The sequence below is a fragment of the Mus caroli genome, chromosome 15, assembly GCF_900094665.2.
Source record: "Mus caroli chromosome 15, CAROLI_EIJ_v1.1, whole genome shotgun sequence".
Classification (NCBI taxonomy): domain Eukaryota; kingdom Metazoa; phylum Chordata; class Mammalia; order Rodentia; family Muridae; genus Mus; species Mus caroli.
The window spans coordinates 34,275,503-34,303,135 of record NC_034584.1 but is presented as its reverse complement, the minus strand read 5'-3'; the positions used below and the strand labels follow the sequence as shown (position 1 = coordinate 34,303,135).

The 27,633-nt window shown below is 36.1% G+C and overlaps 1 protein-coding gene across 49 annotated transcripts in view; it reads right to left on the bottom strand.

Annotated features, from left to right (window-relative positions):
- The window catches only part of Rims2 (regulating synaptic membrane exocytosis 2), a 482,991-nt gene that overhangs the window by 95,643 nt on the left and 359,715 nt on the right, over positions 1-27,633 (bottom strand). For 41 of the 49 annotated variants that reach the window (XM_029469498.1, XM_021184232.2, XM_021184233.2 and 38 more), the window contains 2 exons: positions 23,853-23,953; positions 5,614-5,786 (listed from right to left, as the gene is read on the bottom strand). The exons of the other annotated variants lie outside the window; for them this stretch is intronic. In XM_029469498.1, coding sequence (XP_029325358.1) covers positions 5,614-5,786; positions 23,853-23,953 — 274 coding nt within the window. The remainder of the gene's footprint in view (positions 1-5,613; positions 5,787-23,852; positions 23,954-27,633) is intronic. 49 annotated transcript variants of the gene reach the window in all.

Genomic DNA, 27,633 nt, shown 5'->3' with positions numbered 1-27,633 from the left:
TGCCTGACAAATACAGAAGTGGATACTTACAGCCATACATTGGACTGAGCACAGGGTCCCCAGTAAAGGAGTTAGAGAAAGGACCCAAGGAGTTGAAGGGGTTTGCAGCCTCATAGGAGGAGCAACAATATGAACTAACCAGTACCCCCAGAACTTCCAGGGACTAAACCACCACCAACCAAAGAGTATACTTGGTGGGACTCATGGCTCCAGCTGCATATGTAGCAGAGGATGGCCTAGTCGGTCATTAATGGGAGTAGAGGCCCTTGGTCCTTTGAAGGCTCTATGCCCCAGTATAGGGGAATGCCAGGTCCAAGAAGTAGGAATGTGTGGGTTGGTGAGCAGAGGGAGGGGGAAGGAAATAGAGGGAGGGAAAACCAGGAAAGGGGATGACATTTGAAATGTAAATAAAGAAAACAGCTAATAAAATATATAAATAAATAAGATAACTAAGTAAAAAAGAAAGCACAATTAACTGCACAGAGAAAATGAACAGTGGCATCTCCCAGGGCATTCCTTTTCAATATAGACATTCCTGGTCTCTACTTTAAATATATAGAATTACAATGTTAGAGGTGGTATTCAAGTAGTTATATTTCATTTTAAGTTCTTAGATAAGTCTTATATATACAAGCATTAAGTAGTGTTACAATAAGAGTCTCATATTACTCTGGACAAGCTGTGTTTTCATTGAAAAAGAAAAACCTAAAGAAAACACAAGCCATTTATGCAACTAAATACAAGGGAGGAGTCCATTGTGAGATGAGTTAGCACAGAAAAACAGTCCCAGAAAACAAGCAAACAAAAAGGTGAATGTAATAAATCAAGCATTATCATATTAACTAATGACACACAGATTTGAAAACATCTTCCAGCTGATAGAAACATATTTAACGTGTCATGTGCTTGTGGCTAACCATGGAACCAGTTACCTCTTAGTTCCTGATTATAACTTCAGCATGACAAATGATGTCTGCTGTCTAGTGTGGATGGGAAAGAGTGGGAATCACTGACAAGGTGCCCAGTGGGGAGGTGGCCAGGACAGAGCAAAGGTGGGAACACACACTTTACAGTCCCAAGAACAATTATTTTCACACGAAATATTGTTGCTAGTCCTTTTCGTGGTCTCTCCTCCTCCTCCTCCTTCTTTTTAAAAAACTTTTAAAAAGGGTCCGGCTCTGTAGCACAGACTAAAGTAAATTGTATTCCAGTTGAGTCTTACACTCTGGTAACAGTGTTGACTCAGCCTCTCAAATGCTGGGATTGCAGGTGTGAGTCACTGTTCCTGCTTAATGCTTCCCCACTAAAGTGGTTTAAGATTGTTTTCACATTTTAATTATAATGTAAAATATGATGCAAACTTAGTATTCCATCTGCAGTGCCTTTGATTAAGTATGTAATTAACAATTAATCTCATGCCTCACTAATTAATAGTATAAATCTCTTTTATACAAATAAGTAATCATGAAAGCTTGAATCTATACTGATCTTTTCTTCTAAAACACTCTCTACTGGGAGAGTAATCTTCATTAAAAAGAAATAGTATATTTGTGTAGCATTTATAGATATACTACTAATAAAAACTTATGAAAATTTTCCTAATTTTTAATCTTTGTCTTGTGTCCCCAGAATAAGTAAATGGAAGAATGGATACCATTTAGTTTGGACACCAAGCTAATGATGTGGTTGGGTTTGAAAAAGTATCCTTTTTATTGTTTGATTTTTGATGTCCATCATAGATGGTTTAAGTTCACTTCTTTGAGCACTGAGTTCCCTTTCCTATAGCTCGGTGCTTTCTGTCAGGTTTATCAGTGAGGCTTTTACCAAGAAACCACTTACCCTCCAGTGTAGAAATGTTTAATTTCATTTCTGTCCTAGATATCAGTTCAGAACCTGATAAATTCTAAATAAATACTGGTTGAATGAATCATTTCTCTTTATCTCTCAATACTTTATCTCATCCAAGTTTCTCTGTTTCCATATTACATACACAAATGTAATATACTTGTACCTTTTACAGTATACGATGTGTAATCATTAAGGCGATGGGAAAGTCTACTAGATCTACACACATTTGTGTATATATACACCTGAGTATGAGTACAGTCGTTTATTAATCACATTACAAAAACCTAACATTTAAGGAATCATTTAAAACACATTTTTGCTCTCCATTTTTCTCTTAAACATTTAGCAAATTTACTACAAATGAGCAGAATAGTCTTACATTGAAATATATATCCTGCAACAAGGTATACTCGTTGCAAAGTAGGTAGCAACCACAGTAGCACTTTTGTTTATTGAAGTCACTGTGGTGTGGACTAGAACTGCTCTAAATACTCAATAGTGACACTCCTTTTTTTTTTAATCAAAATTCAAGAACTCTATGAACTTCTTGCAATCTTAAGAAATATAAGTTGCCTAGAGAAATCAACCTGACCCTCTAAAATTTACAGGTCCCCACGCACTCCAGAGTAAGTTGAGTACAGACAGTGCCTTGGTGTACTGGCTGGCTTTGTGCCAACTTGACACAAGCTGGAGTTATCACAGAGAAAGGAGCTTCAGTTGGGGAAATGCCTCCATGAGATCCAGCTGTGGGGCATTTTCTCAATTAGAGATCAAGCTGGGAGGGCCCCTTGTGGGTGGTGCCATCCCTGGGCTGGTGGTCCTGGGTTCTATAAGAAAGCAGCCTGAGCAAGCCAGGGGAAGCAAGCCAGTAAAGAACATCCCTCCATGGCCTCTGCATCAGCTCCTGCTTCCTGACCTGCTTGAGTTCCAGTCCTGACTTCCTTGGTGATGAACAGCAGTATGGAAGTGTAAGCCGAATAAACCCTTTCCTCCCCAACTGCTTCTTGGTCATCATGTTTGTGCAGGAATAGAAACCCTGACTAAGATACTTGGTAATCATCTTGCTAGGAATATACTCATCTCCTTGCCCTCATAAAATAAAACATTCTTTTATCCAGGAGAAACTGGTGACAGCAGCCTTGTAAAGTAAAGAGTTTAAGTCATAAGCTTCTGTGTCCCTGCCTACCAAGTAAGGTGGCCAGTCAGAAGCTCTGGCTTGAGGTAAAGTGCGTGGCTCATGGCGTCTCTGCACAGTACATTGAAAACACACAAGACTCAAATTTTTCTATGCACTTGGAAGAAATTAGACTGTCTCTTTCAGAAAGATTTTTCTCTAAGAATTAGTCATGAAATACATTTTTCACAAATCAGGATATGGTTGTTTTAATTATATAGCTCAATGTAATTTTCTAATTAGATATAAAACAACAACAGACTTGAAGTTACTGGTTTAGAGTCAAATCACAAAATGTGCCTTACTAAAGATACATGTTTATGTTTACTGAATGCTATAAAGACCTAATAGATCATGGATACAGCTAAAAGACAGAAGAAAAGACACAATTGAATTGTATGCTAAAACTACTACCTCAATTGTCTTCTCTTTTATTTTGGGAAAAGCTCAATATGCAATTGGGTTTGAGGTAACTTAAAATTAACATAAATATAGGTTGTGCTCCTCTCATAAAATTTGTGTAATATAAAGATCAAATTCTGCTAGAAAACTCAACTTCTTCAAAATGACATTATTGGTAACTTTCATTCTCACACAGATGTAATTAAAGCAAGCTCTTCATCATGAGAAAAGGGAGTCTGGCTGCACACGCTGATTCCCCCATGTACTGTAGAAAGACTAGGCGGCTTCCATTCCCCTGGGGTATCCTGTATTCTTCTGCTTTACTGTTTGTGTTTTCTCCCTGTGCCACGCCCCTGTTCTGGCTGTGTTTTCTAACTAGATACATCTTAAGAAGAGCATTATCTAACGTGTTTATCTTCCAAAAGACCTGGGTATCTAGCATTTCTTTTCAGAGAATCATGGATCAGGCAGGGTAGTGCACGCTTGGAGTTTGACAATTTCAGAGGCTGAGGCAGAGGGATTATGACTTTGAGACTTGCTTCGATGGCTAACTATAGCAAATTCAGGTCTCGCATGGGTTAAGAGTGAAATGCTGTTTCATACAACAAGACTAATAAGAACAACAAATACCAGAATATGAAGAACACTGCCTCTGCTTTCTAACTCTTCTCAGGCTTCAGACTACAGTAGAATATCCCAGAAAACTAGCAAGTTTCAAAGGAGACAGAGACTTATTAAACCTTATCCAAGTTTTACTCCTTTTTTCTGCTACACAATTATTTTTTTTAATTATGTTAAAACATTTAGGCCTTTCAGGATCTCATTTTAAGGGTGTTAACCTTCTTTTCCCTGAATAGTCTCCACTAAAGATAAAAGGATTTGCAAAATTCCCTTTTACACATCTGTAGAGGGAAGTTGGGGAAAGTACACTGTGAATTCATGCTAAGAACATAAACTAAAGTCAAACTCAAATTTGATTGTCTACTCAGAAAAAGATGGTAAACAAAATCAGACTCCCGGATCCGGTGGATATGTATCAATGATGAGGCAAGGTAAACTCTCTGATGATAATTTCCAGTGTATTAATCAGTTATGTCAGAAGTAACACAGAGGACTCTGGATGTGAAAGAATACTTAAGGAAAGGCAGCAGGCACACAGTCAGTGGCTTTACCTGTCGTCGTCTTGGGAGAGACTCCTTTGCAAGTCCTCTTTGCTGTTCTGTTCTCTTTCCTTCCCTTCCTCGGGAGCAGCTTGTGCTTTGTCCTCATCTCCTGATTCTCTGTTTCTCTCCTTATGGCATGTTTCTGTCATCTCCTTCCCTGTCCCACCCTCACTAATCCCTTCCTCCTTTGCCTCTTGCTCCTTCTGAACTGGCTCTTCTTGCTTAAGCCCTCCTTCCCCTCCCTCTTCTCCTCCCTTTGGCCTTCGAATGAAACACAAATGGAAAGCATGCAAAGAAACACAAAAGAAAAAATGTCAAGAACAATGTATGTGAAATGAGACAGAGACAATGAAGACAATCAGAACTGAGGGGAGACTTAGATCAATTTAGTGTTGAATGCCCTTCCACTGCATATCAGAGATGCACTGGTCAGCAATATCTGGTATGCTAGTCTTAAAATTATATCTTCCATTACAAGATGACATGGGACGCAGGCAGGGCCTGCCGTTTCTCCAACAGAGTTCCACTATGTATGAATCAATAGTCAAGTGGAAACTAAGAGACTAGCATATACAAAATTTTCTTGAGACAGTTCTTCCATGTACTTATAATACTATCAAGAGGGTAGGAAAGCCTCCTATTAAAAAGCAATGATTTTTCTCTTGAATTAATAGAATCTATTCAACCAGGAAAAATATTTTTCCAAGACAACTGTGCTTCTTATTCATCAGAATGCTAAATTCACATCTTCAGTTAACTGTCATTTTAGTTTAATAAAAAAAAATCTAACAATTGCAGTTTAGTTTTTAAATTACAAGCATAAAGAAATTATTTCAAGTAATTTAAAACATAGAATTGTCATCAGTTCTACAAAAATTGACCAAGATAAAAGAAAATAACATATATAGATTATCTTACTGCTTTTTTAAACAATATATATCAATACTTTAGAAAAATATTCATGTTTATTCACAGCAATAAAACCCTCTGAAGTACACAGAACGGTTACTGCCCAAGTGTTCTTACCTGATTTTCCTGTTTCCTCTCGGCCGCTCTGATTGGACGGACATGTAGCTTGTGCTGCTGAAACGAGAAGCACTACTAGTCCTTGAAACCGCAGATACATCACTTACATCACTGTCGGAGGATTTAGTGGAAACAGTATCTGCCCCTCTATGTGGATCCCATCCTGAGCGATACTGTTGATACAGATTGACAAATACGCAGAAGCCGTCAGTATTAGCACACAGAGCAATAGTTAGCTCGCTCCTATCTCAGCACTTTAACTGTCCATGGTGGGTACTGCAATACTCTACTCAGATGCATACAAAACAAAAGTGGGCGGTAATTATCCTAAAACAGAAATTTATACGAAACCTCTGTGGTTAGTAGTCATCGTAGCATTTTCACCACACCCAGAGGGCCTTTAAAAGTTCCAAAGCAGCAATGGCCTTAGGGAAGAACATTTAGCTAAAATTTGGGAAATAAACATTTGGCTTAACAGGAAGCACAACTCTTAAATTTCTGATTAAAATTTGAAAGAAAAAAAATCTGGTCAAGTTGTCTCTATAGCTGGTCTATAAAGACCCACTCTTGTAGTCCTCAGCTCTCTCTAGTCCACTGCACCTCACAGAAAACCTAGAGATAATGCAAATCTAATTAATGAAAAACTAAGCGTTTTAAGAAAAGCCAAGAGAAAAGAGAAGTTTAATTTCTGAGCAGTTTCTGGAATTTTGATGAATCCTAGAAATATTAGAAAAAAACATTATTATTTACAATAGCTCAATCTTCCTGGAATTGAAATAATTAGATGGTTAAGTGGTACAGCCAGGGTGCAAGGGAATCTTGCGTACTCAAATATTCTGGCAAATTGAAAACCATAAATATTTTATGCTAATGACCTATTCTCACAAAATACATTTAATGTTAAAACTAATGGACATGATTTAATTTTATTACTGACAACAATAACAAAAAAAAATCACTTGCCAAGAGTTGTCAACCTGGGATATTAAAATAAAGGAAAGTAAGAAAAGAAAGAAAGAAAGGCTATGGACCTCGGAGCCTGGAAGTCTGGAGCAAAGGAGAGTCTCACTAGCTGAGCAAATCTGGGCAGATTATTGAATCCTTAATATGCATGGTGTAAAGTGACAGGAATAATCATACCGAACTTGCATAATTGATTTGAAAATTAGAAACAATGTGTTTTGTTACATTATAGTTAGTGTAATGTAAAAAAGAAAAAGCTGGATTTTTTTCCTCTAAAATCACCTAATATGGCTGCTGCTATGTTAAAATTCCTAAGTAAGAGAATATCTGTAATGGATCTTCTTTTATGTTTATTATACATCTTATGCTGAAAAATTCTTACTTAGTCTAGTTTTTCAGAATTTTCTAATCATAGGTCCTGGTAAGTTTTATAAATCTTTTGAAAAATATGTATCTTATGTAAATACTTGCTGTGATTTGAAAACTTGTTACTTGGTGAAAATTCATCAGAAACAGTGGTTCAACATAAATATTTGATAGATACAAAAACATTTGGCCAATACAATTGAAAGGCAAGGAATCATAGCTTACACACTTATCATATCCAAAGTTCTGATCTTTCTGGACCTGGCAATTTCTAGCTATATACATTTTTATTTAAAAACCGACTCTTCAAATAAATGTAAAATAAAAAAATTGTTTCTAAGATGCCATAAAACATTAACATCAAATTCATTAATTTAGAATTAATATAATTAAATTAGATGGCAAATGGCTTTTTTAGTCCACCCCACCTTTTAACATTAAATATTAAAAGATAGTAATTAAATTATTAAAAACCTGCTGTCTCTTTCCCCAGGAGATATCTACATAAAGAGAACAATGATGCTCATCAGCAAGTATAAATACTCTTTACTTGTCATCACTTACTTGGTACAAATTTAGTTCATGAGATTCTTTTTCAAATATATTTACTTAAAAGTACTAGTTTACTTAGGTTACTGTATTATTTCAATATGTAGATTCAAGATTTTCTGTTACATATTCACCTGCACATCTAAATAATATGTGTGAATAATTGCAACAAACTAATTTTATTTAAAGTGCATTGACTTGAAGTTGAGACATATACAGAAAGCTTTAATCTCACTCACATATTTAATACTCAAATTACAAAAATATTTTAATTATCTAATAAATATTGAAGTGTACCTAGGGAGCTTTCTATTTCTCATTTCTATAATTTATAATAAAAGCGAGGTTACTGCTACTATTTATTTTTAGATAGTGCAAAATTAGATAGAAAAGCAGTATAGCATTATATTTTCTATTCGCTTTTGGACATGAGACCATTATATCTGAATTCAAATGAAAAATGAAAACCTTTGAATGTACTTATTTCTGTTTAGTCCCAAGCAACTAAGCCTGTTTACCATAGGGACATATCTGCATCTTCTATCACAACTCGATATGCAACAGGCTGAGAAACTGAAAAGGTAAGGACAAAAAAGATATTTAAAATTACATTAAATGTGTGTGTGTGTGTGTGTGTGTTTTTCATAGTGTCAGAACATTGGTTACTGGGCAACAAGTTCATCAACAGTCGTACCCAGCCATGATTCCTATGAACTACAATAATGATCTACTAGACAAGATATGACCTCTGATGCAAACATGGCATGATTGTTAGGGCAGTAACCAGTTTTCAGATTGGATTTGAGGTTTACTCCACAGGAGGGAGGTCGTGCCCAACATTGTAAACTTTGACGAGAGCTGGTGACTGCAGAGATCATGAGCCTTAGTAGGAAACCTTCTTTTGTTGTTATTTTTTGCTAAAGGAACATATTGTCAAACAGCCTTCTAAATACTCATTTATATCTAGAGACCAGTGCTGCTCTCAGACTTGCAATGGGCAGAAGTTAATGTGGAAACTCATTACTGGTCAAAGTACCAAGAATAAGTGTTAATGAAGTGTAACAGTGCATAACAATACAGTGTACAAAAACATCATTCCAGCAGTGAATTCTGAGCCCTGATTGGACATCTGTATCACCTCTCCAAGACTCATGGAAGAGGGGATGGAAATATAAGAGTCAGAGGAATAGAAGATGTGTAGCAAAAAGATGTTTTCTGGGTATGACACAACTATATCACTAAAGGATTCACTTCAGTTGTGACCCATTTGATACTGGGACCTTGAAAGTCATCATGCATGGAACCATGCATGGAACCATGAAGTTCTACTTATTCATGGGGATTCTTGGCAGTTAGTGGCTGCTGGGGAGACAGGGTGTAATCTTCTACCATAGAGCAACTACTGATAAGTTGTTCATGCTCCAATAAATAAAATTCTGTTTATGCTCATACAAGCCACTCTAGTAAAATTCAGTAGTTCACACACAAAAGAAAGACATGAGAATAAGGGTAGGGGGGTTGCAAAGATGGGTTTCAGTGGGAAAGGGGGACACTGGAGACGTCAATGGAAGAAGAAAATGGCTAAAATTCATTGTGTCCATGTATGAAGCTATCAAAGAACAAAACAATGAAAAAACAATGTCCATTAACAGAAAAACAGGAAGGAGATAGTATAAGTATACTTAGAATAAAACAACCACATATACAATTCAATCTCCCCAATAAAAATTATGACCTGATAGTATAATTCACATTGAGCATGTTTAGTGTATTATTTTTGTCTAGTGTATTTTAATTGAAAGCTTGATAAACAAAAATTATAAACTTTAAAAGTGATATGAAAGCAATTCAATTATTATTATACTCCAAAATGAGCTATACATGTTAATAAGTGAATTGGATTATCTAGGAAATAGTTTGTGTTGTTTTGGCATTATGAATCAAATAAGTTTTTAAGTGCTTGCCAGGCAGCATACAATTGACAGGCTAACAACGAATGCTCATTATTCTATTTAGTGAAGCAAAAACATAAAGTTGTTAATCTTAGCTAGCTGTAGACTGCCTGGATTGGAGATCACTAAAATTTTGGACAAGGTTTCCTCAGAATACTTTATGTTTTCTATGTTACTATCAAGCAGATCATAAAAACGGCAATAAGACTGCAAAAAATTACAGGAAATTATCATTCTTCAGGATGTTCCAGACACTTAGTAGCTTCTAAGAGGCCTGGAAAAGTTAATGTTCTTTCAATATAACTAAAATTAGTGGAAAGTAAATGCCTGCAAAGCTCTATTGAAAAGCTTTAAATCATTAAATATTTAAGATATTGTTGATAAAAATTGAATTTTTAAAAAAAAATTCCATAATCTTCAGTATCCTTATTTGAAGGTTTTGAGCAATTTGAGCTATTTTTTTTCCTATACCATTGCATCAACTTTGGTACTCCAATCATTGTACATGAATTTCTCAGATAAAGAATTATATGAATTTCCTCAAACAATGGTTGGCTTTAATTTAACAAATCTTAGACACTACTAACAAATACTAGATACTGTAATTTGTTGTGCAACGTGCTTTGCTAAGTAACTATTATAAGATGACGGGCAGAAAACATTATCATCATCACTAACAACAAAGTAAGTTCATCTATCAAGTAATTGTTGGAAGAATCTTTACATTTAGGGAGTATGGTGGTTTGAATGGCAATGGCTGCCATTAGCTCATATGTTTGAATACTTGATCTATAGTTGGTGGAACTGTTTGGGAAGGCTAAGGAGGTATATGTAGTCTTGTTGGAGGAGGTGTGTCACTGGGGGTGGGTTTTGAGGTTTCAAAGGCCCAGGCCATTCCCTGATAACTTTCTCTCTCATGCTTGAAAATAAGGAAGGAAACTCTTAGCTACTGCTCCAGCACCATGCCTGTCTGCCTGTGCCTTGTTTTCATCATTATGGTCATGGACTCATCCTCTGAACTATAAGCGCAAATAAACTCTTTCTCCAATAATTGTCAACAATAACTAAGGCAGGAAGGAAAAATCAATGTGTTGACTTAAAGATTAGGGGAAAAATAGGACTAACAACTTTTGGAAGAGGGAGGGAGGTAGAATGTACTGGCAAGACTTCTGATATCAGTTTGGGTACAGTGAGCAGAGACAAAGCCTCTAGTGTAGTCAATTAAGGAATCATGTGAGTAGGGGGAATACTATAATTTTTGCCACTGGGCTTTTATATTATATAATTTTAAAAGAGAATCTGCTGTCTTTTAAAAATTCGATAGTTATAGTTAATCTCTCATAGTGATTAACTTCAACATTTCACCGACATACAAAACCAGCCCTAATTGTCAGGGCAATTTTGTTAGATGTGACTCCTGATAAGGGTAGTGTGTTCTGTATGTGAGAAAGGCAGAGAAAAGCCATAGACATTGGCCTTAAATGTAAATTTAAATTTGCCTTATAAACAATATCCTACTCATGAAAGATTACCAATGCCTACAAGTTCCAAGGAAAGAACTCTGGAGTACAGTAGAGCCCACAGAATATCTGTGTCAGTCTGGAAGGGAGCCAAGGGTCGAAATCTTTTCTTGGAGGCTGACAGACTAAACTGTCTCTTTTGATGGTCTTCAGTCAGTGTAGTAATAAAACTAGTTATGTTTATTAGCTGTACACCTCATAAAAGGCAGTGTTTATATAGTCATGCAAATTGTTTTGCTGACACATTCCAACCATTATGAAGGGGCCTTTGCCATAGCTGGAGCCAGAAGAAGATTGTGTTGGACAAGATGAATTAAGGCCCAGAGGGTGTGGGGCTCCATAAGGTAAATGCAGTCACCCTCTAAGCATTACTCTCAGTAATACTTAAATAAAGTCTCTGCAACAGTTTCCTCATTTGAGTTCATGTCTCTCTCTGCTCGGTGTGTTATCATTTTTCCTTCCCTGCTTTCATCATGTTTACAACTATCTACTTTCATAGATAGCTTTCTGGAGGGAAAAATTATAATTTAAAGACTTTGTTGTTAATTGTGGTATGAAAGTTTCCACCATGGGCTTGGGTATACCTTAGTGGTAGTAAACTTGTTTAAGCATTCATGAAACTCAAGAGTTCAATCCCTACTACCTCAAAACAAAACAAAGTGAAACAAAAACAAACAAAACAATAAAAATTGTGGTTAATTTAATTTATCATGTGAACATTGTATGCAGAGTTGGGGATAAAGATTAGAAATATGGGCTGTTGGCAGGACTTACCAAGAGTCGTAGGATACAAGAGAAAACAAATCTATGCTATAGTGCTCCAAGGAAATCTTTGGAGCATAACCAGCAACAGAAGCATGAGGTAAAAACCACAATCAAAAAGGTATCATGTAGACCAGTACCGACTCAAGAAACTAGCTATAATTACTTGGTCTGAAGAAAAATAATTGAGTAAATTATTTTTCCTGCAAAACTTGTAAAGGATGAACTATTACCAGTTGGTAATTCTGGCTTTCCTAAAGGACTGGTTTTGTGGGAACTCTGCATTCTGTTCAGTCAGCTCATGCATGGTTGCAAAGTATCTTTTACTTATTTCCATTAATTCCCCCAAATTTCTAGAAGTAAGACCTATGCCTGTTTCTAAAAAGAAGTCCCAGGCTTAGAGAACTGAGCATGCTGTAGAGCTCATGTTTTTTAATTAAATAAAGAAATTTACTAACCCAGTCTATCCACACGTATAAAAACTGTTCTACAAACAATGTGACCTGTTTGCAAGTCAATGACTTCTTACTTTTCTTCCTTTCCTTCTCTTCCCGCAACACTTTTGGGATGGTTTCTCAGCATCATTCGTGGTTTCTCCCCTATGTCCTTAGACTGTACCTCCTCAATATTGTTTTTTCCTCAGTTCACTTTCCTTATACTTATTTGATACATTTGTCCAAAGTTTCCATCTAAATCCTCTTCTTTTCATTATACATATTATTCGAGGGATGTTCTAATTCATTATTTATGGGTTAATGGCCATATGATGACTAACAGATCTTTATCTTGTGTCCTGACCACTTGTCTACTTCTGAATCATATTTTACACTAATAGGCTATCTCCCACTTGTGGTTTTTCTGGTATACTCAATATGGCCAAAGGCAAGTTTATTCTCTTTTTCTTCAAAACAGCCCTTTCTGATTCTCACAGTCTTTGCACTAGCTAATAGGCACAAAAATCAATTAAATTTCAAAAAGGTAGAGTGTGGATTCTCCACTTTGATTATTAAGTAATATTGGTTACTCATTAGTGAGACACCAATATCACCTCAATATTTATCCCCTTGGGAATAATGAATAGGTTCTTGGCCTCTTTTTAGTGGTGAGTACTTAATGGCTATTTACTTGTGTCAATTACTGCAGAATGCAATCTAGCATATTTCAAAATTAATTTTGGAAACTAGGCTGTGAGATTAAATGATGTGTTTAATTGCTGATGAGATTTCCTAAAAATCAAGTGTTAACTCATGGTCTTTGTATGGCTGCCTCCAAAGTAGTAAATGTAGATGTAGCATTTCATAGATTATAAGATACACTCAACTTTCAGATAAAAAGTAATAGATGTAAAGAATGTTAATTTATCTCGTTTTCTTATGTAAATGCTAGAATCAATATCAGAACCCTAAATTACCTTCCAGCATTCCTCCTACCACTAATTCTGAATGAAAATCAATAACTATATTCTTTTCCTTTTAAATCTTATATGATATATCTATTCCCTCCTGGAGATCTCATCTTATCTTTATATTGATACAAAATGCTAAAAAAAAGTCATTACTTTAAAAAACTTTTTAAAAATATGCTTTTAGATTATTTTAGCTTGATAAAGGCCTCATCCAGCATCTCACAGGAGCAGTTGCAGAAACCCACAACCAAACACTAGGCAGAGCCAAGGGAAGCCCTCAGAAGGGGAGATTACAGGAACAAGTGGGCCAAAGATGGGAGAACACAGCCCACAGAATCATAGGGGTTCATAGGGCTCACATAGACTGAAGTGACAATCAAGGACCCTACATGAGTGTGAGCAGTGGTGTGTTCTTGTGTTACTCCTAACAGTGGGAGTGAGGTCTGTCTTTGACTCGTCTGCTCTTGGGGCCCCTTTCTTCCTCCTGGATTACCTCACCCAGCCTTGATATGATGGTTTGTGCCTAGTCTTACTGTAAGTCCTTATGCCATGTTTGGTTGATAGCACTCAGAGGCCTGAAGGAAAATGGAAGTGCAGGGTATCTGGGATAGAGGAGAGGTGGGAGGGGAGGACTGGGAAGACTGGAGGGAGGGTCAACTATAGTCAGGATGTAATCTATGAAAGAAGAATCCAAGAAAAAATTAGCTTAACTTGCCTTCAATATCCACATTCATGTTCATCCATAAAAATAAAAATTTCCATTCTCAAAAGTACATATTTTTCATAGGAAAGATAAGAAATAGGAGCTAAATGGTCTTTAGAACTAAACACAGTAACCAGCGGGTGCTCGGTGCATGCCTAGCTCAAAGGGCACATATGTTCGCATGCATGATCTCTGACAAACTTCCTGTGTCTATTCCTTACTTTGTAATTGCTTGACAGTTTCATGTATCTCTACAACAAGTGTTAGTCACTGCCGCCCCTATGCCTGTTGTTCATCCTGCCACTTTCGTTCTTACCCAGCAGTCCCCACCCCCACCTTCATTCCTCTTTTGTGTGTGACCCAGTGAGTCTATTGAGTTTCTTGTCTAATAGTGGGTGAGAGGTTATTCAATAGAGCAGGGCATCTTACCATTGTCCATGTCACTGAAGAGGATGACATCCCTCCTCTTCCAGCCTTTAACTACTAATCATGACTCAGAAAGGAGTAGGTTTCATAAGCACCTCGTCCATCCATGAAAACGTTAAGAAAACCATTCTTGTGGGTTGAGATTTGGTCTGTTGCTGTGTATTGTAATGCTAAATGCCAGCCCCCAAGACCTAGTTGCCCCAGAGACAACAGAGTCCTCACATAGACCCAAGTGATGGTATGTGACCTTGCTGCAAAGTTATTGCTGATTGGTAAATACAGATGCCAACTGCCAATAGCTCACAAAAGAGACATAGGTGGAGTTTAGGATTGCTGGTCTTGAGGTCTGAGGAGGAGAACCAGGAAAGCGGGAGGAAGATAAAGTCACCATGGGCTAGGAGTCAAGAAACTTGGCTTCAAGAACTGGCCAATTGGAGTAAAGAACAACCCAGGTGAAACATAGTAAACTCTGGGTTATTGATAGGAAATAGCATAGAAGATAGGTGTCTTCCCAGCTTTAGTGCTGATTAAGGGTTATTGTAAATATAAAGGTTGTATGTGTCTTTTATCTGGGAACTAAAGGGTCAAAGGTGGGTAGAAGCCCCAGACTGGAATTAAAACTCTCTACACACAGGTGCACTGATATTTCATGTCTGCAGTATGTGTGCATCAACACTTGATCTTACTATCCTACATGGAGTAATACTGTCCTATTTCACTGCATTTCTTCTTTACTTTTCATGTAACTACTGATGCATTAAGCAAGACTCCTTTCTTTTCCATGGTCCACATCAGTTGTTAGCAAACATCAATTCTGATGGATTGGAAAAAATAAATGTGGAAGCATAAACTGTTACTCTTATTTTCTTCTGGAGGTAAAATAAAACCATTTCTGCCTGTGTTCTTAGGCAACACAGGAACAAACTGTGCTTTTAATAACTGAAGCTATTGCCCACAGGTTGACCCTTTTAGCTGTAGGTAGCTAGATATAATTTTATTTAAAATCCTTTCTTTTGTTAGCTTTTAGGAACATTATATTTACTAAAAAATAAGAAATCGCAATTTAGATGGCATTTTATATTGTGCTACAAAAATGTAAGCTGCCGTTTCAGTAATTTCAAAGAACTTATTCATAACAAAGTATTTTTTAAAAACACCCTCCCTCTAATTGTGACTATATGGATGGAGGTAGAAATCAATAACTAAGATAAAACAAGTCTTTGCTTTTATGTCAGCATCAAACTCAGACTGAGAGAATCATACATGAATGTGATTTTAGAGCTAAGAAAAACTAAAGTGAACTTTTAGGAAGAAATTCAGAATGTCTTTTAAGTATTTGAGAGAACAGCTTAAAAAAACAGGAAGAAAGAGAAAGAAAAAAGTAACAAAATCAACTAAAGTGTTCAAAACAATACAGCGTCAGTTACTGGCTTTCAGACCATTGCCCACATTGTAATAAAACATACCTTTCATAATGTATGCAAGTGTTAATCTGTTTTATATATAGTGTGTGTGTATGTAAACCTGTACACATTACCTTCCTGGTACATGTAGGTGCCTTAAAGGGTCCTTGGACTTCCTAGAACTGGAGCTGTTGTAAATCACTAATGGATGCTGGGAAACAAACTCAGGTCTTCAAACACATGCTCCTGGCTCTGAGCCATCTCTCCAGCCCCTCAAATGTTAATTTCAATGATCATTAGCGAATTTGTAGAGATCTGCTGTGTTTTGAATTGAATTGCTTCCAAATCTACATGTTTAAGTCAGTGTCTCAGAATATGACTGCATTAAGAGCCAGGGACTTTAAGGAGGTGACTAAGATATAATAAGGTCATTTACCTGAGCCCTACTCCAGGGGGACTGATATCTTATATAAACAAGCAAACAGGACAGGGTACAAAGAAAGAGAACTCACAGAAAGGCAACACTGCATTTAAAGGAGGGGCCTCAGAAGAAACCAATACTGTGAGAGCCTTCATTTTGCATCTAGCAACTCCTACCTGAAGAAATACACATCTCTTCAATCTATAGTGTTCAGTTAATAAGTTTATACAACATGTAAAAAAGGGGGAAATTAAAGCTAATTTTCAGAAAAATATCAAAGATTATTACATATTAAAATAAAAATATCTTACATTTCATTAAGATTATTTTCTATGGATCTCTTCTATGTATTTTCATGAAGTGAAGTTATGGCCAGTGGTTGCTTCCATCAGCATCAAAGACAGAGATTCCCTCGCTCGGCTTTATGTTTATGTGGGTCCAGCACATAGATAATAAAACTGAAGGATATTCAGCTCACTTCAGAATATGAGAGAAAGATAATAACTTGACTGGAAAAATATAAGAACATTCAAATATGTTCTTAGTTTTCTTAAAAAAACCATAACTTTTTTATCTTTATAATTTCTTATTTTTATGATTGCCTTAAAGATAATTTCATCTATCTTTCCTGACTTTTGAAGGCCACAAATAAAACCAGAACTCTGGGGGGGTTAATGGAATAGTAATTTTCCTTTATCATCATCATTATCACCATCACCACCATGAAGACCACTGTAAGTGTCATATTGTGGTTAGCTGATAATGATCATCATAGTTACATTTTAACCATTTCTATGCACACACAGACTTAATTATGAAACTATTCTGTGCAGAGTAAGAAATTGAGCACAATGAGTGGCTCACTCAAGGCTGTACAGAGCGGTAGAGGGGAGACTATGTAGTTTCAATTCTTGAGTTCCATTTAACACTCCCCAGTAACTGAAATTTTTAGTCTGATAGATATTGAGGATAAATGGGAACTCTCCCTTCATAGAGATTATTTTTTAAAAATAACTAAGAAATGAAAAAGATAAGACAAAAAGATTTTCAAAATAAAATTTAATCCTTTCTATTTTCAATATAGCATCATCTTTTAAGCCATTTTTCAATCCTGCCTGCTTGGCAGCATCCATGGTTCAGCACACATGCCAGCTTGGCAGCAAGAACCCTTCCCACTGGGGCAACTCGACTTCTCTATCTCCCTACAGTGCCAAAGCAGTTCTACTGGTTTCTGGAAATTTGTTGGGATTTTGTTATAGAATATGTTCAATGCAGAGTTTTATAGGAATGAATATAATAACAGAAAAACAAAACTTACACAGGCAAATATAAGTTTTCAGAAAAGGTGTGCTACAATGAAGAAACAGAGATGTGGCCTTTTGCTGGGTTTCAGGCTGAACTAAGCCCAATACAAACTGTAAAAATGTGAATCCCACTTCAGCTATGAAACCATAGACGATTTATTGAAAGTCGAAGAAATTCACTGCTTCCTATGGGACATCACAGTGCGATCCTGAGGGCCTGAAAGGCAGAGGTACCCCTGAGGGTGCTATGATGCCCGTTTCCAAAAATAAAAGACTGTCTCAGGATCTTGAGAACTGATGTTTCAAAGATTTCTCTTTAGCAGAAATAAAGCTTGGTCAGGCTCTCTGGACTGCTGGATGTATAATGCTAGCAACTCAAACATTCTGCTGAAGAAACAAATTATCCCGCATCAGTGGGAGGGGAGGCCCTTGGCCCTGTGGAAGCTTGAGCTCCAGCATAGGGAAATGCTAGGGTGGATGGGAGAGCACCCTCATAGAAGCAGGAAGGAGGGGGATGGGATAGGGGGTTTAGAGAGGGGAAACCAGGAAGGAGGATAACATTTGAAATGTAAATAAATAACATATCCAATAAAAAAGAAACAATTGTCCCCACCGTTTTATTGCAGTCACTGTTCTAAAACTCATACATAAATGTATTATCCTATTTCTAAATCATATTTGAAATTCATGCATTTTATACATTGTAATAATTTATATAAGACTATTTAATCTGTATTTTAAATTTTGCCTTATATATAAATTTAATCTATCAATTTTCAGACTTTTTATTGTTCATAGCGGCCTTATTTGTGATAGCCAGAAGCTGGAAACAACCTAGATGTCCCACGAAAGAAGAATGGATACAGAAAATGTGGTTCATTTACACAATGGAATACTACTCAGCTCTTAAGAATGAGGACATCCTGAGTTTTGCAGGCAAATGAATAGAACTAGAAAATATCATCCTGAGTGAGGTAACTCAGATTCAAAAGGGCATGCATGGTATGTACTCACTAATAAGTGGATATTAGCCAAAAAGGAAAAAAGAAAAAAAAAGAAAAAGAAAAGAAAAAGGAAAACACAGAATACCCAAGATACAGTCCACAGAACTCAAAATGTTCAACAAGCTGAAGGGCCCAAAGGAAGAGAGAAGAAATCAATCACAAATGGGGAGGGAAGAAGGCACCTGGGAGGGAAAGTAGATAGGGTGGGAACATGGAGAGGGGAACCTGATCTGGTATTGGGTGAGGGAAAAGGACTGAAGTCCTGAGGGCCAGCAGAAAGAATGTAAACGAGCAATCTCGGGAGGTAGGAGGTTGGCAGTACCCTCCAGAATGCACCAGAGACCTGGGAGGTGACTCTTAGGACTCAAAGGGAAGGACCTTTGATGAAATGCCCTGTAGTAGGGAGAGGGAACTTATAGAGCCCACCTCCAGCAGGAAGAGAGGGCATCAAGTGAGGGATGAGATTGCCATCCCACAGTCACACCTCTGACCCATAATTGTTCCTGTCAGAAAGAACTGCAGGGATGGAAATGGAGAGGAGCCTGAGGAAAAGAAGGTCCAGCAACAGGTCCAAAGTAGGATCCAGCTCAAGGGGAGGTCCCAAGGCCTGACACTGTTACTGAGGCTATGAAGCGCTCACAAAAAGGGATCTATCATGACTGCCCACTGGAAGACCCAACAAGCAGCTGAAAGAGTCAGAGGCAGATACTTACACCCAACCAATGGACAGAAGCTGCTGACTCCTGGGGTTGAATTAGAGAAAAGCTGGAAGAAGCTGAGGAAGAGGGTGACCCTGAGGAGGTCCAGCAGTCTCAATTAACCTGGATCCCTGAGATCTCTCAAACACTGGACCACCAACTAGGCAGCATACACCAGCTGATATGAGGCCCCAACACACATATAGCAGAGGACTGTTGGGTCTGTGTTCATTCAGAGATGATGTACCTAACCCTCAAGAGACTGGAGGCCCCATGGAATTTAGAATTCACGTGGGGTGGGGACATCCTCATGGACACAAGGGTGTGGGGAGTTGGTATGGGATGTGGAACAGCCAGAGGGTGATCAGGGGTGGAAGAAAAAAATCTGGAGTGTAAAAACAAACAAATAAACAAATAAATAAAGTATATCCTGTTAATTATAGGGACATTACATATATGTAATGTCAATGTTGATAGTATAGGTTCTTACTTTAGTAATTTTGCTTATAAACAATCATTTTACAGTTGTTTTATTTTTATAATTTGCATGCCACTTTCAAGGCTCATAAGTTTTCACCCTTTATATTGTTTTATTTTAGATTTTGGTTGCTTGAATCTCTTTATTACAGAATGAAGGAAGCACTTAAGGGTGTTTGTCCTACACTAGATCTTTTCATTAGCTCAGTTACATCTCCTGCAGAGCCTACAATTATATTTGATTACGATACTGTTAACAGAAATTAGTACCATCTGTGTCATCTACTGAGCACTTGCTCAGTCCAAAGACTTTTCATGTAGCTATCGTCACATTACTCTAAGAAGTTTCTAACACCATTCTAGCCACAGATGAAGAATCTGAGGATAAAGGACTAAATTGAAGCCAGTCCTAAACCATGCAAGGGCTGCCTGCATGGCTCCACACCGCACATGAGAATCCTGCCCCAGTGGGGTGATAGGTAAACACCCACATGTGGACACTCCTAACCAACTCCAGCAGCTCCTCGGGCTGATGTCCCCCTCGCCCAGGTTCTGAAAACTCAGCACAAAGGCGAGCACTGAGTGTGCTTTCTTTCTCTGTTGAGAAGACAATTAGCTGTGATAAAAGATAATAGTTAATTGTAATAATCTACTTGCAAAGACAATTTGTCTGGAACTGTCCAAAATACTTATATAGTCTATGATTCTATTAGCTTTAGTTTTATTTGTACTTACAACTGAGTATTTATTTATAGTGGTATCCATATTTTAGTTAAGTTGATCTAATTGGATTGTTACTCTTCTGCTTATGAGATGTGTGAATGGGTGTTTATCAAACTAGAAATAAGAAAAAAGTGACTAGATATATGTTAGCAGTATCTGAGAGTTGGCACATGCAATGAATGGGAAAAAACCCCTTTCCTGTCTTTTACATCATTATTTCTGCTTCTATATGAATACATTGAATTAGATTAATAGAAGAGCCTATTGTATATAGGTTAAAAGAATTGTAGATATCCTCAACAATTTATGAGTTATAATGCCTTTTTAATTGTGTGCAGACAAATCAGAAAATTGTACTAGAAGTGTACTAGGAGATAGCATAGTGATTATTTTGGACATAAATTTCCTTAAAAAGAACATTATTAGTTCAAGGCCAACCTGGTCTACAATGTGAGTTTCAGGACAGCCAGGGCTATACAGAGAAACCCTGTCTCAAAAAACAAAAACAAATACAAAAACAAAAACCAACCAACCAAACAAACAAAAGAACATTATTGCAGAGAAATAATCTTTGAGGTTCATTATAAATTCTATGCTAATGAGTTATATATTATTATATGTTTAAATAGTAAAAAAATCTCGTTTTAAAAATGATACTTGATGAAAAATAGAGCTAATTCAAAACTAAAAGTTTTATGATTAAATATATAATGCTTCACGCTATTTGATATTTAATTATGAATGATTATACTACTTATCATTATATAAATCACGATTAACTATAATGTGTGCTGCTAAGTTTCATAGAGAAATTACATGTTCTGAGTCAATGAGAAGAATGTTGATTTTGGAGAAGAAAAATAAGTGAATCAATAAATCCCTGCCAAGAACGGGAGGATGAATCACAGTCATGCTGAGAATCCCAGAGCATGAAACTTGGATTTTCTCAGAGGGAATTCTTCTCTGAAGGAAAACCCTGAGAAAATCTGTGATTAACTAAAAATCACATGTACATATTCTTTTATATTCTTGTTACAAATACTTTCTTCTTCCAATTTCTGAGAATACTAGTCTAATATTTAATATGACTCAGCATAGATCTTTGTAATAACATCATTGGCCCTCCAGGATTACAGGTCAAAGTATAGCATGTGTTTTATATGGCTAACACTTTGAGTCTCATGTCAGTTGTCTCAAACCCAGAACACTGGATTGGCTGTGACATTTTCCATGACTTACTGGATAGTAACATTCATCTTCCTAACCTTTCTACGCTTTATCACGGTACTCACCTAGCTTCTCTATATTGTAACTGCACATAAGCTATGTTCTATTTTATGTGCCATTTCCTAATCATTCTACATTTTATAATATTAGGTAACCTAATTTCTTATAGTTTAGAACAGGAAATTATTCAATCTTTATTTCTAACACTAGATAACTCCACTTTCTATATTTTGCCACAGGCTACCAAAATTAACAGTTAAAAAATCTAACTTTCTGTATTTTATGACAGTTGATTGCCTAACATTTAATACTTTATAGCAATTCCTTTATAATTTTGTCAGGAATTGGATATAATATATTAAAACATATAACTCAGTAGTAGTTTTTGTTAAGTGGCAATTAAAGAAAACCAAAATGGATAAAGAGCAGAGGCATAGTGCCTCTTGTTAAACAGAAGACATGATTCTTAGAATTTCTTTCAACTTAAAAATTATTAATATGGAAGTTAAAAATAACATAATCTTCATTGAAAAATCACTCTGTAGTTTTTCTTTGACATTTAAGAGAGAAAGGTTTACCTAGGAATGACTGGGAGATAGACCCCAAGTAAGGCAGCTCCACACTAGGAAAGAAGAGTGAATGATGGCTCCCTAGCGACTGGATTATGTTTTGGAGTGAACTGAGTATGAAAATCCTCACAGCAGAAAAGGAACGTTACAATTGTTGTTATGCACTGGTAAATCAGCCAAGCACCAAAGGGTAAAACAATTCACTCTCAAAATAAAGACTCCAGTTTTTAATAATAATAATAATTCATAATAATTATTCATGTCTGGCTTCTAGCCAACTCTTTCCACTAAAAAAACAAAACAAAACAAAACAAAAAAACCTAAATTTCAGAATCACTTCACTTTAGAGGAAGACTTTAAAACTTTCGTCTACACCAGACAAACTTGACGGGAATTTCATGGGCATGAAGAATGCAGAGAACTGTATTTGTAAAATCTGCCCACATGCTTTGAATGTCTGTATTCTCGGGTTGTACTTAGAAAATTATGACGTTATCTTGTTCAGTATGACTAGTTCTCAATCAGTACTTCAGCTCTCTCCAAACCTAAAAGTGTCAAAGGTTATAAAAATCTGGGGGCCTTAAACATTCATTTACTAAAGATTGGTGTGGACTGCAAACTTGTGTTTTGGGAAACAAAATTCTTAACTATAGCATCTTTTTGTTCCAAGACCCTGAAACAAACTTCTCAGGTATTTTAAATAAGAACCAATTTTACTGCTTCTTGAGGACTACTAATTGTTTATAGTTTTGAACCAAAGTCTCTGTGAGAGCCCTGACTGTCCTAGAACTCACTTTGCAGACTAGGCTAGGCTGGACTTCACATAGACCGGCCTGCCTCTTTCTCCTGAGTGCTGGCATTGGGACTTATTTTTCATTATGAGTGATACAACTCATTTGACCAACCATGCCTCTTCCTTATCTGTTTCTGCTTGCTTCTTTGATTCCTATCTGTCTGTTTATAAATGTTGCTAATGCTTGTTTCCCAGACTTTCCACACCCTAGGAAGTGCTCTACCAGTCAGATAAGCCCCGTCCTACCCTTGCTGCTTCTAAGAAGATGCATCACGCTGCACTTCTTGCTCATTGTCTTTGCCTTGGGAGCTACCTTTCCCTTACTTTATCCTGGTTTTTGTTTCCATGACACTCTTTTCAAAAATTATTATATTACTGAGAATATGATATCTAATAATAATATTAGACAGGGTACTCATGTTATAAAATAATATGCCTTTAAATATATAAAGCCCCTGAAGAGTAAAATAAAATAATACTCATAATTTTCTACCTGCCTACATCACTTATCTAAACTTATATCCAGAAAATAATTTGAAAGTATGCTTGCTACAATACCTTTTGAACTAATGAAACCTAGCAAGCATATGCTTGCTTCAATGACTCAGTACTAAAGCAGATTTAATTCAAATACTAAAATAGGAAACATAAAGTAGAAAAAGATGTATTAGAAAACACACAGGATGATGATGGAAGAATTCCCTAAACATTTTTGAAGGGAAACAAAACAAATCTAAAGGCTTCGGTTTTTAGACTTTTAACTTTATATGTCATATAATAATGTGTTTCTAATAAGGAGAAGTATATCCCTAAGAGTTGGTACACAAGCACATCATACATTGTAGAATTTAATATCACTGGGCCATTACATTATATGTTCGTGTCTGACTCATCTATATTCACTTGTTTAAAAAAAATCTAGTAGCTTCATATGATCGACTATTTTACAACTTTTAAAAAGAAAATTGTCTTGCCTTCGAATGGTAATCTTGTTCCAGTCTGGGATCTGATCCGGCTACCTGTTTGTATTTGTTAAGTTTCATTTGGCGATTTCTCTCCTCTATATCCATAGCACCTATTAAGTAGAAAAAAAACCCATAAAATTAATGTTTAGTTCTTACTTCTGAATCCTAATTAGGATGTATAAAAGAAGAAATGTGAAGCTGATAAGCTACTTTCACTCAAAGTATTTGAAATTAATTAACATACTATTGTCTTTGCTCTAAGTTAAACTATGCATTTTGGTAAATAAAAGCATAACTATTATAAATGTTTATATAATTTGAATATGAAAAAATATACTTGCATTAAAAGAGAAGATAACTAGAAGAAAACATTGGCCCATCTGTGTCCAGAAGAATACATTTGATAGCACACAAATTTGGCACAAGAACTTTGGCTTTTAACTCATCATGTAAATGTAATTAGTTTAAAACTTGTTTCTAGCTGTTTCAATGCAATTTAAAACTGCATTTTTAAACTACTGTCATAAAATTAAAGCAAACCATCCTAGAATAGATTATAGGTCTAGTAATCATAAATTTTTGAATTTGAAATTTCTATAACTAAAATTAAGAAATAAGTTTATGGAATATTCTTTTGATGACACCATGCTCGTAAGTGTACAAAGTACTACTGAAATGAACTAAAAATAGATTATAAAAAATGAGAAAAATGAATGGTAAGCCTATTATACAACAAGATTAGTGTCCTCAGTACCTGTTACCATTTCAAAACAAATCAATTTTAGATATTAAAAAGGTCTTTAAAATCCGTGATTGAAATTAAAAACTAAATTTAGTTGGTCAACCCTAAAATATATTTTTAAAACCCTCAATTTTCATAAAGTGATTTTATAGGAAGATCACATTTTCCATAAATGTACATGTTGAAAAACAAATTTTCATAAATATATACAATGGAAAACACAAAGAAAGACAGTGGGCTTAATAGACTCAAGCGGTGGGTATAGTAACACACTGTTGCACACATTTATAAATACTGTGCATGTAGACAGGAATGTAAACAGACAGATACATACCCTTTGCTCAAGATCATAATTTTAAAGCCAAAGTAAACACATTTAAACAAAAAGGTACCTATCAAAATAATCATCTAAAACTTACCTGATTAAAATAATAATAATGGGACTGAAAATATAACACCATATTTGGCAGTTACAGAATCCTCTCATAAGCCAGTTTTTAAAAATCATTTAAAAAATATTACCTATGCTCTGCAAAAATTTCATTATATATGGGATAAGTCTTGTTAGTAACAAATTTAAAGTAAATACTGATTAAAGATAAAAGGGAACACAATTTCCCAGGAAGATTACCAAAGTCTTGGCAAATAGTATCCATAAATAATTAAATGATATGAGCTCCAAATATGTTATCAAGTTGATATTGTGTTATGAGAAAGGTTTAGGTCGATTTTAACCTCTGTCTCAGACTCCCAAGTGATGGCATTACTTCTGTTTTTATGCCATCAAACTTAAATAAGTTATCTATTAAGATAGTCACTTTAATAACAATGTAACTGACCTCATGTTAAATTTAATATTGCAGAAAAAACTGAATGATATATTACGATATATGAATATCTGTGATATGAAATATAACAATTGTAATGCCTGTTAGTTCATTATCTACACCCGTGAAATTGTTCATACCTCAAGAAATACTCTGACATAAAACATATTATTTCCCAACAGCAAAAGAACAAAAGAATTAGTCCTGGATGAAAAAAACTTATGTGTAGTGAAAAGATACTAGTAAATATTGTCCAGAAAATTCATTTAACATGTTGCATGTTGCTATCATAATAGAAAACAGAATGCTACATAGAAATATTACCAACTGACAAGGAAATGTAGGAACATTTAGACATAGATATAAAGTATGTACACAGAAACATAAGCATTTTCTAATATTTAGACTGTTTTGTATGTCAAAATTCTATGGCAGCTGCATTAAGTTCCTTCTGATTATTTGGAAATAAAACACATGGGGAGGAATAGTCAACTTTTCTTATAAAGGGCATAATAGTAATATACATTGAATGTATGTGCGCACGTGTGTTTGTGTGTGTGTGCGTGTACCTGAACATGTATTCATATACTTGGTCTTGTAGTGGAATGCTTGTTCGCATGAGTGCAAGGGTATGAATGTGCATGTCTAAATCACAGAATGACCTCTGGAATCTTTCTACAGACACTCCAATTCTTGCATTTATGAGACAGGATTTCTCATTGGCCTGAACTCACCTGTTAGGTTAGGCTGCTAGGCCAATGAGACTCAGAGATTTGTCTGCCTGTCTTTGACTCTCCAGTGAGAGGAATACAAGCACAGAGTACTATTTATGGCTTTCATTTTGCTGTTTAATTTGGGTGACAGGGATGAAACTAAGAGCCTCATGCCCTCAGACCAAGCAATTTAATGAATAAGGTATCTTTTTCAGTCCTAAACTGCAGATTCTTTGTGTGCAAACTTTAACTTGTCTGTAATAGTGATATGAAAGCCACTAAAGGATGCTCACAGTCATCTATTGGATGGAACACAGGGCCTCTAATGAAGGAGCTAGAGAAAGTACATAAAGAGCTAAAGGGGTCTGCAACCCTATAGGAGGAACAACAATATGAACTAGCCAGTACCCCCCAGAGCTGTATCTCTAGTTGCATATGTAGCAGAGGATGGCCTAGTAGGCCATCAATGGGAGGAGAGGCCCTTGGTCTTGGGAAGATTTTATTCTCCAGTACAGGGGAATGCCAGGGCCAGGAAGTGGGAGTGGGTGGGTTGGGGAGCAGGGTGGGGGGAGGGTATAGGGGGCTTTGGAGATAGCATTTGAAATGTAAATGAAGAAAATATCTAATAAAAAAGAAAAAATTAAAAAAAAAGAGCGCCACCAAAGGCAATATTTACATAAATGACTGTGGTTATGTTCTAGTAACAAACCTACTGCAAGCAACCTCTGAACACATTTCTTCTAAAATCGAGAAAGAAGAAAGGAGGGTCCATCTCATCATTCCTGTTCAACACATCAAGTAAATATCAAAGAAATTATAGCCAGAACAATTAGGCAAGAGAGCGAAACAGAAGAACACAGCAGAAAGGGGAAGCTGCATCACACCTATTTGAAGATAGTCTGATACTGTCTGTGAAAAACTCTCAAGACTCCATCAGGACTCGAGAATGGATAAATCCAGCCAAGTTACAGGAACCAAAATCAACATAAAATTAATAATTAAAATTAATAGATTTTCTACATATAACAATTACAAACTCATTTAGACAAAAGCATAAAAGAATACCATTTTCAATAACATCAATAAAATAAGATAAAATAGCTAGGAATAAAAATATCATGGAAGGAAAGGGTCTTACAATGAAAATTGCAAAACACTAAAGAAAAAAGAAGAATTGGAGACAATCTATCATATGGAAAAGGTTCCACGTTTATATATTGAAAGTTAGTACTATTAAAACAGAACACCCATGGAAGGAGTTACAGAGACAGAGTTTGGAGCTGTAATGAAAGGATAGACCATCTAGCGACTGCCATATCCAGAGATCCATCCCATGATCAGCATCCAAACACTGACACCATTGCATTCACTAGCAAGATTTTGCTGAAAGGACCCAGATATAGCTGTCTCTTGTGAGACTACGCAGGGGCCTGGCAAATACATAAGTGGATGCTCACAGTCAGCTAGTGGATGGATCACAGGGCCCCCAATGGAGGAGCTAGAGAAAG